Raw genomic sequence first — 14,669 nt, forward strand, 5'->3', positions numbered from 1 at the left:
TAATTAACCCAAGGGTAGGACTAAAGACCACTGGAATAGCCTGGATATGGAGCATAGAGGGCACTGTAAGGCTGGTGTCTCCATAATGAGGTAAGCGGTGGACACCCCTTCTCGAGTTTCTTTCTCTGAACCAAGAAAGGAAGCTCAGCCTACTGTTAACTTCAGTCTTTTGCACAGTGCTTGAACCCCAAAGTTTTTGCTGAAGGTTATGGATAGTCTTCCTCTTTAAAAGAGGAAATGTCTGAGCATTGTGCTGAAGAGGATGTTGCCAAAGATGCAACGGGGTGAGATGCTGGTCTCAAGGGGGTGGTCTTTGCCTGCCATTTCCTTTGGGGACGATCACCCGAGCGGTGAAATGCCTGGAAGCCTTATTCTGGGAGGTTTCATAGCTTGTATGGTTACACATGGTATATGTGTGTGTGTTTTAATTAGAGGAAATACTTTTTCCCCCTAAGTATATTGAGAGTTTTAGACATGCTCCTGAGATAACTGGGTATAGAAATCACAGAGAACTTACTGCTGTGGAGTCTGTTTCACTCTCTGGGATCTGCTTCTGTGGGAAGTCGCTGGTTGCATTCTGCAAGCCTCACCCTGTATTGATCAAGGTAATGAGGTTCTGTCATGTTAAATCCAGGCTAGTCCCAGAAAGCCCATTTGGTAGATGTTCTCCTTAGCTGCTCTTAAGTTGTGTGATTAAAATAGTGATTCTTGAAGTCAGAAACATGACATCTTGCCTTTGATTTAGAAGTTTGGAGAACAATATTTATGTATAGGAGAAGCCCAGTTTAAAATCCTCATTTGTCTTTGTAGCATTATTGGGTATCCAGCAGATGTCACTATTACAGTCTGTGTTCAGTTTTTTGGGCTTTACTGAGTAATGTTTTCAGGAAGGCTCCATTTGGGGACAATGCTTTATCAATGGCCTAATGACAGTTCCTATTTGTTTGCTGCTGTGTCTAATACTAAATCAAGTTGCCTGCCTGAATATTTTTTTGTAGAAGTGCTTTCACTATAAACATAGGATGCAGACATTTTCTGGCTATATATTTTATTTTTCACTTATAGGAAATGCAACTGTTTGAATACATAAATGTACTATCTTTTTTTTACCATTAATACTACTTATATATTCCACTTTCAATATAGAAAAAGTACTTCGATCGTTTGAACCATTTTTACCCACATGACTTTTGATTTTGCCAATTTTGTGAAGTTTTTTCCCCCGCATTAACCCAGTTCTTCTACAATTCAATTCAGTCTGACACTGTCTGCCTGGAATTAGTGTCAGATCGTACAAGTTAGGGGCTTAGTCCCACAAGACTGCCCCCACCTCAGACACCAATTGCCAGTCCCAGGATTCTCCTATTTCTGATGCACCAGCTATAAATTAGGGCTTCCCAATACCCCTTCCTCAGGTTCAGTGATTTGCTAGAAGGACTCAGAACTCAGGAAAACAGTTTACTTACTATTACTGGTTTATTATAAAGGATTCAGCTCAGGAACAGACAAATGGAAGAGATGCATAGGGTCAGGTATTGGGAGAGAGGGCACCACCTCCTCTCACCACCTTCATGTGTTCAGCAACAGAAGTGCTCTGAACCTTGTCAATTAGGAGTTCTAATAGAGGCTCTATTTCGTATGCATGGCTGATTAAGTCATTGCTTATTGCTTATTAACTCAATCTGCAGCCCCTGTCCCCTCCCCTCCTCCATGAGGGGGTCCAGGATTTGGCTAAAAGTTCCAACCCTTTAATAATGTGGTTGGTTCCTCTGGCAACCAGCACCCCTCCCCCATCCTCAGAGAGTCATCTCATTAGCACAAACTCAGGAGTAGTTGAAAGGGGCTTGTTATGAATAACAAAGGATACTCTTGACACCCCTATCATTCAGAAGATTCCAAGGGTCCTAGAAGCTCTTGTGCCAAAAGTTGTTGTGAAGATCAAGTAAATATATTTCTTGTCACAACATCACAAATAATTTCCAGTGAGTCTTTCAGTATAGTTCCTGATCTCATTCGTAATGTATACGCCATCATTTAAGTCCAAAATGTTCTAGTGAACCATCAACTATTTCATAAAAGCTATATTCAAAAGAGGTTAAGGAAGTATCTCCTCTCTTTTTTTGAAGAAAGAACCATACCTGAATTTGGGAGCTGATATTAGTTAGGGTGAAAGTCTAAAAATGACTTAAAGAACAAAAAAGATCAGTTCTCTCTAATACAAGCATCCCAAGGTAAGAGGTTCAGGTTGCCAGACATCTCTGTTCCATCCAGTCATTGGTCTCAGGCATCCTAATCAATGGCACGGTTGAGGCTGGGTTTCTGGAGTTCTGGCAGCAATAGTGGGAAAGAAAGCATGGAAGAGGCAGTCTCGCTTCCATAAGGCCAGGCCTGGAAGTGATCCACATCATTGTGTGTGTTCCTTCGTTAAGAGTTTAGTTACACGGCCACCCCTAAATGCAAATGAGGTTTAGAAATTTGTTTGTGTGCCCAGGAAAGATGTGAGGATGGGCATTGGTGGACAACTAGCAGGTTCCACCCCAGTGCTGGTAGTTCATTGGTTTGAATGGCAATGACCAAACATGGCTATCAATGTCCTTTTCAGGAAGTGCACTCAGTGTACAGAATTTTGGCTGGGATTTTGAATATTGGAAACATTGAGTTTGCAGCTATTTCTTCTCAACATCAGACTGATAAAAGTGAGGTGCCCAATGCTGAAGCCTTGGAAAATGGTAATTATTTGATGCTTTGCACTGTGAGTTGCCAAAGTGCATGTTTCTTTCGCTTTGGTAGTTTTTCAGGACTCTAAAATACAGTGTGCTGTTGATAGTCCTATTGGCTCTGGGGTTTTTCACTAACCAGTATTTCCTAGAGGCTATTTTATAGAACATCAGGGTTTTTTTTTCCATGAACTACAAATAGATGTTCTTCAGAAAAGAATTCTGTGGTGGGTAACTTTGGGCAGTGATTCTCAACAGTGGCTGCTTTGGAAAATCATACACAGATTTTTCAAAAAAATGCAGGAGGTCAGACCTCACTCAATTCACTGAATCAGCATCTGCAGGGGATAAAGCAGCCACCTATTTATTTTTAAAGTTCCACAGGTGATAATGGTGGCCCAAGGAATAAGAATTCTGAGTTAGAAAAAAAAACAGATTTAAATAGACACCTTTTGTATTAAACCGCAGCACTTTTTCGTGGCCTTTAGTATACTAATGTGCTTTGTGACTCTCTAAGAGCAGACGGTAGTCTCCAGCAGTTGCTCCAACTAATTTGACCACGACTACCTCCTTCCACATTTTTCCATCTAACACCTGTGAAAGGCTCTTACAAGTTTGGGAGGTACTGCTTCAGTCTAGGTGCTTTGGGGATTAAGGACGGGGCTTGTTTATCCCAGAATCTGAAGTGCTGGGGATACAGCCTGAACACGTAGCAGATGTAGAATAAATGCTGGCTGGCTGGATGAATGGATGGATGGATAGATGACTACATCTTCTCGTGTCTTCTTTACCCTCTGTTCTAGCTGCTTCTGTTCTCTGCATCAGCCCTGAAGAGCTCCAAGAGGCCCTCACTTCACACTGTGTGGTCACCCGGGGTGAGACCATCATCCGCGCCAACACCGTTGACAGGGCCGCAGACGTCCGAGATGCCATGTCCAAAGCCTTGTATGGGAGGCTCTTCAGCTGGATTGTAAATCGCATCAATACACTCCTGCAGCCAGACAAAAACATATGGCAAGTTCTCCTGGGGAGCAGAGGCCTTAGGGAGGGCTGTCACCGGCCCAGGTCTCTCATAGAGTTTGCAAAAGGAAGCATTTGGTCCTCTCTTGAGTTTCTTTTAGTGAAGCTCTCAGGCTATCTCCTTTAAGAGACACAGTGGGATCCAGGAGAGCCATAGCATTTATACCTGAAAGGCACACAATTGACGGAGCCATTATATGTTGAAGAGAACAGGCTTGGCTGGGAGCTGGGCAAACTGGGTATGCATCCAAGCTCCACAGCTTAATCAGTGCTAGTTCTAAGTTACAGTTTCCTCATCTGTAAAATGAGGATAATGCCCTCCTCATGGTGGTGTTTTTAGAATCAACTGAGACAGTTCATGAAAAGTGTTAAAGCATAGTATCTCACATCATTACTACCACTTTTTCTTTGATAAGTAAGCATCAGCGTTTCTGGAGTGTGGAAGAATTAACAACATCAAATTCTAAAAAGTCTTCTACCAGCTAAGCTTTGTGGGTGGGCAAGTGGAAGAATGAACGAGCAGCAGCCCCAGCCCCTTCAAACAGAGTGGTTCCTCTTTAATTTCTCTATAGGTGGAGCTTCTGAGGAAGATGTGAAAGGATTCTACTACCTTAAAAAAAGAATTTGGCAGTACTGTTGAGAGACTCAAGGAGCAAATGGTTTAAGACTTAGTTTCCCCCTCACAGGTGGCAGGATGCTGCTTTCCCTGAGTGGCTGCAAGTGTTGATAAAGACGCGGGCACATACCTTCTCACTGTCCTGAGATGGCTGTCTCCTCCCCTAAGAGGTTTTCTTCTCTCTCATGCAGCGCTGCTGACGGTGGTATGAATGTGGGGATCTTGGATATTTTTGGATTTGAGAACTTTCAGAGGAATTCATTCGAGCAGCTCTGCATAAACATCGCCAATGAGCAAATCCAGTACTATTTCAGTCAGCACGTTTTTGCTCTCGAGCAGGTAACAGTGAACTCTGAAGTCACGAACTCAATGGGGAAGGCGTCTGCAGGTTGCCCAGAGTTTGAAGCAGAAACCCTGTTAGTCAGGCTAACAGGTCAAAGACTCTTAAAAAAAAAAAATCACTGGTGAGGCCATCCTGTCAAAATAAATTGGCAGTCTAAATTTAGTCTGAAAAAAAGAGGTCTCCATTTCTATGGAAAGGTACATTTCCTCACTTGAATGAAGCTGGTGACAAGCCAATTATTTAAATGTTGTTTCCAAACTGTTTCATGTGCATTGCCCAAAATGCTACATTCTCTTCTACTTTATTTAACTAAAAATATCTATGATCATGCCTGAAATAACACAGGATGATCTTGAATTCGAGATACAGGTGCTTGTTGTTCTTAACTCCAAAACTGGCCACCCTGTCCCCTGTCTCCTTCACACCAGGTCCCACAGGAAGTGGATGGATATTTTCAGGGAGTAGTAAGATCTGTTCTTGGTTTTTTCAAAATGAAAGTCTTTCACCGTAAGTTTAATGATAAATAAAACCAGGTGTGAAGCTAGTGGACCCAAAGTCTAGGGGCCCTTCTCCTCCACCCCAATCCATACCCCAACCCCAAGGCTCTCCATTATGAAGTAGTTGCAATAACTGAACATTCTGACCAAGCCCCTTGTTTTAATGCAGAAGTGAGGACACACAAACTGGACTGTAATGAAATAAACACAAAGACGTGGACTGAAAATACCAGTATTGGTTTTATCACTGGAACTGGATAAATCCATATTACACTCCTCTCCCTGCCCACCTTGTACAAAACTAGACCTACAAAACTAGACCTTGTTTCAGTCCAGGTCACTTCCATTTATTTTCTCAGGAAAACTGGAGGTTTTCTAGTTTTTTAGTCTGAGAGGATTCCTTTGCAGGAGATAGAAGTTTGCTTTCTTCCTGGTTTCAACTATACTTGTCACCAAAATAAAATTTTTCCAGCTTCCCTTTCTTTCTACACCAGTTTCTAAATTATGAGTTAACAAGTCGGTGTTTGGGAGAGAGAGAGCCATCTCTTCTGTTGCCTGCCCCAGGCCACCCTTAGGTCAGACTGAAACCCAAAGCTCCAACAGTATTCTATGCAGTAGAGTCCTTTACTATTCACATAAAGTCCTTTACTACTCACCCTGTTCAGAGTTGCCAGACACAGAAAGTGCATGCAGGCTGGTGGTCCCTAGGCCAGTTTTGGGCTGGAGAGAGTCACAATCCATTTCCTTCCAGATGGAATATCAGAATGAGGGTATTGACGCCATACCCGTGGAGTATGAGGACAATCGCCCACTCTTGGATATGTTCCTCCAGAAACCCCTGGGACTGCTTGCACTGTTGGATGAGGAAAGTCGGTTTCCCCAAGCAACTGACCAGACCCTGGTTGGTAGGTACTTTTTGGAAAAGGCTTATACGTGCAGAAGAGAACTTGGCTACTTGGCTCATGTCATCAAATGAGTGTGGTTTAAGGAATCTTTCCTGGGTACTTAGGCCACCCAGTGATTGTGAAAATACAGACCCTGCTTTTAATGAATTAAAATGTTCAGCAAATGTCCTGGTAGAATTTTGTGTCATCAAGCAAACTTGTCACCATCTGTCAAACCCTCCTCACTTTCCTGTTTCTGCAAATGGAAATACCTTTGCCCTGTGTCAATGTCATTTTACACCTTCTGCTCCCTTATTTCTTATAACCAGTACAGAATTCTACCCCCCCCCCCACCTTTTTCATGCCCTTCTCTCATGTCTCTACCTGGACCCCCATCCATCTTTAGTCCAAGTTTGTATAAAAGCCCCTTCTGGTCTCCTGGCTTCCAGGTCATATTATACCCCTCCTCCCAGCTCATTATTCTTCCTAAAGCCACCTTTTCATTTGGGTTACCATTATCTATGGAGTGATGATAAAACACCTCCTCCCGGTGTTAAACACCCTCTCTACTCTACCTGTGCTCCTCTTGACCTTCACCTCCTCCTCCTTGAATCTTCAATGTTGGACATGATCCTATCTCTCACTTATATTATGAGATCCTTGAGCCACAAGACCCCAGTCTTCGCATGCCTTTACTACTGAGCGCAGTTCCTCACACAGTGGACGCTCTGTCACAACAACAGCGGAATTGTTTATTGAGGGAGGAATGGGAAGTTTCAAGCCTTTTCCCAGGATGGAAAATTGATTTGTGGGAGAGATTCACTTCTAGGAGTTGAGGTTGTCACCCTCAGTGGCTTCCTTTTTATCTATAAAATTGTCACAAGTTGCCAAGAGGAGTATAAACCAGGGTTACTTGCCTTCTGTGGGATATCTTCGTAGTTCTAAAGCTCATTGGCTGGGCTTCTGGTGTAATCAGTGCCCATGCTAGGACTTCTCAGAGCAGAACGTGAGATCTTAGGGAGCAGCCTGACACTAAAGACAACATGAAACAACGAAGAGAGGACTTGATTGTAAATGCCCATGTTACTGGGGTTTGGGGGGCTCTTTCTCCGTTATTGTTCATCCAAGAATAGTATCAGGCTACTCTGAAATTCCTCATTCTGGGTAATTGTGGTTCGAGGAGCACATTTTTGTCTGAAGGAGCGAACAGTTCCTGTTGTAACTTTTAAACATGAAAATCCACGCAGATAAATTTGAAGACAATCTCCGGTGCAGATACTTCTGGAGGCCCAAAGGGATGGAGCTGTGCTTTGGCATTCAGCACTATGCTGGGAAGGTGAGGCGAGTCAGTTATTAAACCTGAATTTGACAAGGGGTGAGTGTCTGTGTTACGCTGTTTGTGCCACTCCTGGAGTTGCTTGCCAGTTTCTTTCTCCTCTTAATTCTTCTTGAGAACCTAATCATAATTCCCAAGCTTTCTCAGTGGTGTTGCTCACAGAAAGCCGCCCCTGGCAAAGAAGCAGTTTCTCGTGGGGGTGGCCCACAGAGCTGCTATCTGCTTCTCACCTGAGGTTTGGCCTCAAAGTGACAGCTCTCCAGAGAGAAACGTATCACAGCTTTTGGAGTGCTTAGTGGTGAACGTTCACATTTAGAAGTTATTTGGAGATGTGTGAGTAACAGAGGAGAGTTAGTATCCCAGTTGGGCTCAATTTTTAGTATTTTAAATGTGTGTCTACAGGGCCCCAAAAATGTCTAGATGAAAATTCACTTTATCATACAGATGTTAAGCTTTTACAATATGAACTAAAATCTCCACTTTTCATACATTATGGCTCAATCTCAATTTCATGTTCCTGAAGCAGATTAGTGAGTGATTCAGGAAATTCTCTCCTCCCATAGCCAGCAATTCATTGCTCAAGGTACTCTCGAAGGAGTCATTTGAATGATGGCCAGTTGATTCTGGCGGGGTCTGCTGAGGCCCCAGGCCCAGAACGTGGTAGGAGTTCAACAAAAGGCATTTTGGATTATTTTGTTGATTTGAGACCTATTGAAATGATTCTTTACATTCATATCACGCCGTTGAAATTAATTTTGCCTGACTGGACATTGGTTGAAAGGCAGTCTAATACAAGTGAAGGGGTTGTTTTTCTCCTCACATGGTATGAGATGATATCTGTTTTGGATCTTGCTTAGAAATTGCAATCCAGTTTTTGCTCTTAAAAGTTTTATTTCCCTTAGCCTTGAAGCCTGACTGCACATCCCACCCACCCTGGCCCCCACATCCCTGTTCTTCTCTTCTGCCTCCTGCTCCCATCCTCCTCCTCGCACCTCTCTTTCCATCTCTCTGTCCTTTTATACCTGTTCCATACCCACCCTCCTCTTCCCTCTTTCTTCTTCTCTTTTCTTGATTTTAAGGGGAAAAGGATCCTTTTCCTTTGGGGCTCTGTGTCCTTTCCTGAATTCCTTTGCCACTCAACACTTACTTCCCTGGAGCATTCCTTAAAATTTGTCTGACCTGGATCCCCTCCGTCCCGAGAACTGAGAACTGCTCAGAATCCCTGAGCCATCACTCAGGTGCCACTACTGCCTTGAGAAGCAGTGAGAGGACAGTAGGTGTGAGCATGGAGCTACACTGCCTGTGTTGGGGTTGCCTGCCCATCACGGGTGAAATGTGTGATCATGGGCACAGTATTCAGCGCTTCTCTCGGCCTCTGTTTGCCCACCAATAAAATGGAGACAGTAACAGTGTTTTCCTCATAGGATGGATGCTTCATATTGTGAGTGCCCAATATAAGTATTTTGATCTGATATTTCAATATGACTCTCTTCTTCAAAGAACAGTTGAATGAGAAGTTAAGATAAACTGGCCTCTAAAAAATTACAATTTTCCTCCCTTATCTGGTGGTCTGAATTTAAAAGCATGCTGTGTCAAGATGAATTTTATACAGAGGTAGATTAACGACCGACCTCAGACAGCATGCCAGTGTCACCAGTGATGGACAGTATTGACTAACTTGCGATTTGCTATTCACGTTGCAGGTATTATATGATGCTTCTGGGGTTCTTGAGAAAAACAGAGACACTCTCCCTGCTGATGTGGTTGTCATACTGAGAACATCAGAAAACCAGCTTCTTCAGCAACTCTTTTCAATCCCTTTGACCAAAACAGGTACTTGGCACCCCTCTGAGAGCCCTAGGCCTAATGTTTCTGCAAGTCCTCTGGAGTTTTCCCGTAGTATCTAAAACACTACAGAGGCTGCACTGCTCACGTTTTGAACTTTGAGCAGGGGTAAAGGGCTGTTCAGCTAAGTTCAAGAAAAGGAAAAATGACTATTTCTTTTGCATCTAATTGCACAGCATCAATATATAAATGCATGTGTACACAGACACACTCACACACTTTCCGTAACATCAGCTCTTAGACTTCTCATTTTCTCTGCCTGCTTTTTATTCTTCCACTTATAAAACCATATGTTATCATCAATTCATGCTAACACTCTAGAGTGGTCTTGATTTACTTAGAATTACTGGGAAGATTATTTCTATTTATGTATGGTTTCAAGTAAAGGGACTGGGGCCAAAATCATCCAATCAAGGGGTCCTCAGGAGTCAACTGTTCTAACTTCCCACCTAGCTTCACCCCACCACTCTCCTAAACCAACCTGAAACAGGTCTGTCGGTGGCCTGCGTACATAGCCTTTGCCTACCTACAGTCCGCTTCTGTTTAGTTGCTCAGTCAGTCCTCATACCAGGAGCAGGAAACTAGGGCCGATAAATGGAACATCCTGGTCTTTGCTGTTTCACCAAATGGATTCTAATTGGGTCAAGCTCCTTTGGTTTATCTGGGATTCTGCTGCCTTTGACTGGGCAGCAGACCCCATCTTCCCATAGCTCTCCTCTCCAGGGCTTTCTGTTTTTCAGGTTGTGTCTGGAAACAGCTGCAGATATGCTTTTAAGAAAGGAGGCAAAGAAACCTCTTTATCATTGTGCATAATTTCTTCTTTTCTTTCCATGTCCCTTGTGAAAACATTGACAGCATGTCTAGCATGGGGCCTTCGCATGCTAAAAGAGAGTGGTTGCCAGGTCTGAATTTTAGCCACATGCAAAGGAATGAAAAGCTTGGTTAAGAAAAAAGTCACAGTCTACAACCTTGGCTTCATCTTTATTTTGAAGCCAGGTTCTCAGCTTTTCTCAAACGTGTTCGTTTAAGCAAAGATAGTAGAGTGCCCATCAGAAGGCTGCCCTGCAGCTTCCTTTCCATACCTCCCTTGGGCATAGCCAGGATTTGATTCATTATCAACTTCTGGGAGTGTGGGCAGGTGTGGCAGGACTGGTGCTCCCTCATCAGACACTCAGGCATATGGACTCACTAGGTGAATCTGTACAGAGGCAAAGACATGACCATTATTAATAGGATACTTCTCTTTGAAATAAAATCTATCCAAATAGCTTCTTAGCTAGCATTTATACTCTCCCATAAATATGAGTGACGACTTGTCAGATCTGTTCACAACTTTCGAATTTCTAATTTTTCAACCTTTGGCAAAGTGAAAACAAGTTTGCAGTCTGGGCCACTAGGTGGCGCTATGCAAGAAGTCAGCTCTGCAGCCAGCCTCCTGTTGCCCTTGATCACCTAAAAGCCAGGAGGAACAGGAACAAAGAGATAGACTCTGCTCCTTATTTTTTGTTTTCTGCAAAAGAATTTTCCTCATGCCTTGTAACGCTTTCTGAATCTTGCCTTGAAACTGTACTCCACACCACCTGGAAGAAACAAAAATGAAAAATAAGACTAGAGCAAACGTGTTTTCCTGACAATCTCCCTGGTATTCCTGATTTGTATATTATGCAGAATAATTTCTTTTGAAATCCTTAGCTTCCTTTTCTTCACATTTTGAGTTTAATTAAGAAGCCACGAGTCTACATCAAAACTAATAAGCTTGATTCTGTTTTCTTTTTCTGAACTTACTCATGTGAAAATGCCTTCGATCAACAGACATTTATAGAACAGCTGCTAATGATAAGGCACTGTATAGGCAGCAAAGGGCAATATAGAGGTAAAAATAGTATGGCTTTGCCTAAAAGCAACTGGAACTTTCTTTTACCTTCCTGTTCTATCTGGAATTGAACACTAATTTATCTCCTTATGATGCTATTTGCCCTCAAACCTCAGTTCTAAAGAGATTGTGCATCCTGTGTTGAAGGTCAGAATATTAATTAAACTTCTAAATTTTAAAACCTCCCTACTCTATATTTTTTGGTTTTATTATATTACAGCCTTTGAAAGTGGGAACACCTTCCTGGACAGAAATAGGCTGTATTGTTTTGGTGAAAATGCAAAGACTTGTATATTCCTTATGAAGGGAGACGTGGCTTTCCAGCTCAGCATTCTGCATGGAAGCAAGGTCCTACACATCCTGGCATTTTGGAAAAGAATATGCTAATATTTTCAGTGCATGAGAAACCATTTTCTTGGTTGTTTTAATTTTTATTTATCTTGTCTCAAACCCTTAAATTCTTAAATGGGGCACTAGTTCAGTGAGCATAGATATCAGGGATGGTTATTTTACAAACTTTTTTTAGGGGGTGAACTGCAGAAAAGAAGGAAAAAGATCAAAGTTGGGAAACTTTGGAGGCTGTTAACCCCAAACTTAAAAAAGAGGTCTAACAAAAGACCTAAATAGACATTTCTCCAGTGAAGACATCCAGATGGCCAAAAGGCACATGAAAACATGCTCAACATCACTAATTATCAGAGAAATGCAAATCAAAACTACAATGAGGTACCCCATCATACCATCAGAATGACCATCATTCAGAAGTCCACAAATGATAAATGCTAGAGGGAGTGTGGAAAAAAGGGAACTCTCCTATACTATTGGTGGGAAAGTAGTTTGGTGCAGCCATTATGGAAAACAGTATGGAGATTCTTCAAAAAAGCAGAAGTAAACTTACCATATGATTGATCCAGCAATCCTACTTCTGGGTATATATCTGGAGGGAACTCTAATTTGAAAAGGTACATACACCCCAGTGTTCATAGCAGCACTGTTTACAATAACCAAGACATAGAAGCAACCTAAATATCCATTGACAAATGAATAAATAAAGAATATAATACAACAGAATACTACTCAGCCATAAAAAGAATGAAATAATGCCATTTGCAGCAAGATGGGTGGACCTAGAGATTATCACACTAAGTACAGTAAGCCAGACAGAGAAAGACAAATATTACATGGTATCACTTATATGTGGAATCTAAGAAATGACACAAATGAACTTATTTACAAAACAGAAACAGACTCATGGACATAGAAAACAAACTTAATGTTACCAAAGGGGAATTAGGGAGAGGAATAAATTGAGAATTTGAGATTAGCAGATAGAAATCTACTAGAGTAGACAAGTTTCTACTGTATAGCACAGGGAACTATATTCAATATCTTGTAATAACCTGTAATGAAAAAGAATATGAAATATATATATATGTATAACTGAAGAATCACTATGCTGTACACCAGAAACTAACACAACATTGTAAATCAACTGTACTTCAGTTAAAAAAAAAGAAGAGGTCCAGTGTTGGGCTTCTCAGTTTCAAGAGGGAAGACCTCTATGGGATGTTGGTAATGCTCTGGCTGCTGGTCTTGGTGGTAGTTACATGGATATTTACTTTATAGTATTCATTATGCTGTATGTTTATATTTTGTACACTGTAAGTGCAGCCCATTTCACAATAATATTTTCCCCCCAAAAGAAAGAGAAGCTATCTTAAAATGCAAAGAAAAACTCTAATTTTTTTTGTCTAAGTTTTCCTGTCCAGTGAAGTTGAAGTGTCCTGGCAGCCAGACTGCTGCTGTCCTTTGCTTTCAGACACAGGCATCAGAGAGCCTCTGGCTGACATTCCTTGAAACAGCCAGCCTCCTCTTTGGACCCCTGGACAGATGACAGTCCCTTCATTAGTGGATATCAAACAGAAGTATTGGTCCTTGGTTTAATCTCTTATCAGAGTTGAGAGGATTAACCTCTGGGTGTGTTTGTATAAAACCAGAGAGAGTAATCCAATTGGCATTTTCTTATTTCCTGTACCCACCTTCTTGTTCACTTTGGACACCCCCAAACACTGAAAAAGTTATAAAACATGGAGCATGAGATCACGAGGCCCAGGGTTGTCAGCTTCTCCCAGGTTCCTGCAGCTCCCTTACCAGCAGCTGTTTCTGCTGATGTGCAGCTGCCCCTGGCAGTGGAGATGCCTCTGCCTGAAAGGCACGCTCTCCTTCCTAGATGCTGAGTGAACATCCAGTAAACGAGGCAGCTGCAGGCAGTGTGGATTCTCTCCATTTCCCTCTTTGCTTTTGCCACCACTCTTTGGTCCACAGATGGGCCACTTCAGACGTGATGAAATTTTCTTTGTAATCCTTCCTGTTGATAAGAAATTCCCTGAAGACTTTATATGTGAAAATTTGATGTGGCAGCAACACTGCTTTCTAACCCTTCAGCTGGGACTTTTCAAACTGAATGATCGAGGTAGAAAAACATTAAAAGGAAGGATATTATAACAAGGTTCTGTGGCATATTCTCCTGTTTGGGGAATGCTCCTCTTGCTACGAGTAAACTAGAGAAAAGTTCAAAAGGCTCAGGGGAGAAAAGAAAGGAGGGGGTTTCAAAAGGAACTTGAAAAAAATCCATTTCTGTCTTTGAATCATGAATTCTGACTTCCAAATAGTAATTTGGGGTTTTAAAGGAGTTAGGAACTTGGGAGAAACTAGGAAAAACAAGAGTAGTGCAGAGGGGATATTCTTTGAGCCCAAAGTCTGGTTTTGCTTCAGAATCTGGAACTGAGTTTTCTCTCCATTGCCTTCTTCTGTCCAAGGACATTCGGGTTTCTCCCTTGGAATTTGGTTTGCAGTAAAAGTCAGTAGTAAAGTCTCTACCTTGACTTCCATTTGCTACCCTTTTTATTTGGATGGGGAGGGAGCAGGATGAGCTTCTTTTCTTTTTACTTTTAATTTTATTTTAATAGGAGACTAGAGAAAATTTAACATAGTAAGGCATTCTAAGCCAGGTCTACAGCACTGGAAAGGAGAGGGAGGTGGAAAAGGGATGAGTAAGTAAATAAGATGGGGAGCAAAGGACTCAGGGCAGAGAGAGGGAAGCAGGTTGGAAAAACGATGGTAAGTCCCTGACACTGATCTGAAATGCTGTGGGTGGTCAGGGATGGCTCCTGGAAGGAACAGCTTGTGGGTGAGAAAGGAAAACTTGAGCAGGGATGTTAAAGACTAACTAGAGAGAACCAAGGAGCCCCCAAGGAGTCTGTGTGGCTCTGAGTGTGAACAGATATTCAGCGAATATTTTTTCATTCTACATTTAGATCTGCATCCATTCTGAGTTAATTTTTGTGTAAGGTGTGAGGTTGAGATTTATTTTTTAAAACGAGTATGTCCAGTTCTAAAATAATTTATTGAAATGACTACCCTTTCTCCATTGATTGCTTTTACATTTGTCAAAAACCTATTGGTCCTATTTCTGTGGATCTGTTTCATTGGTTTGCATGTCAGACTCGTCACTGATTCCACACAGTCTTGACTCTTA

The 14,669-nt window shown here is 42.0% G+C and overlaps 1 protein-coding gene across 1 annotated transcript in view; it reads left to right on the forward strand.

Annotated features, from left to right (window-relative positions):
• Positions 1 to 14,669, forward strand: part of MYO3B (myosin IIIB) — a 313,633-nt gene that overhangs the window by 127,764 nt on the left and 171,200 nt on the right. Inside the window, exons 12-17 of the mRNA XM_032479659.1 lie at positions 2,603 to 2,729; positions 3,521 to 3,731; positions 4,545 to 4,692; positions 5,945 to 6,098; positions 7,325 to 7,413; positions 9,117 to 9,246. Of these exons, the coding sequence (XP_032335550.1) occupies positions 2,603 to 2,729; positions 3,521 to 3,731; positions 4,545 to 4,692; positions 5,945 to 6,098; positions 7,325 to 7,413; positions 9,117 to 9,246 (859 nt within the window). The remainder of the gene's footprint in view (positions 1 to 2,602; positions 2,730 to 3,520; positions 3,732 to 4,544; positions 4,693 to 5,944; positions 6,099 to 7,324; positions 7,414 to 9,116; positions 9,247 to 14,669) is intronic.

Source organism: Camelus ferus, chromosome 5 (genome assembly GCF_009834535.1).
Source record: "Camelus ferus isolate YT-003-E chromosome 5, BCGSAC_Cfer_1.0, whole genome shotgun sequence".
Classification (NCBI taxonomy): Eukaryota; Metazoa; Chordata; class Mammalia; order Artiodactyla; family Camelidae; genus Camelus; species Camelus ferus.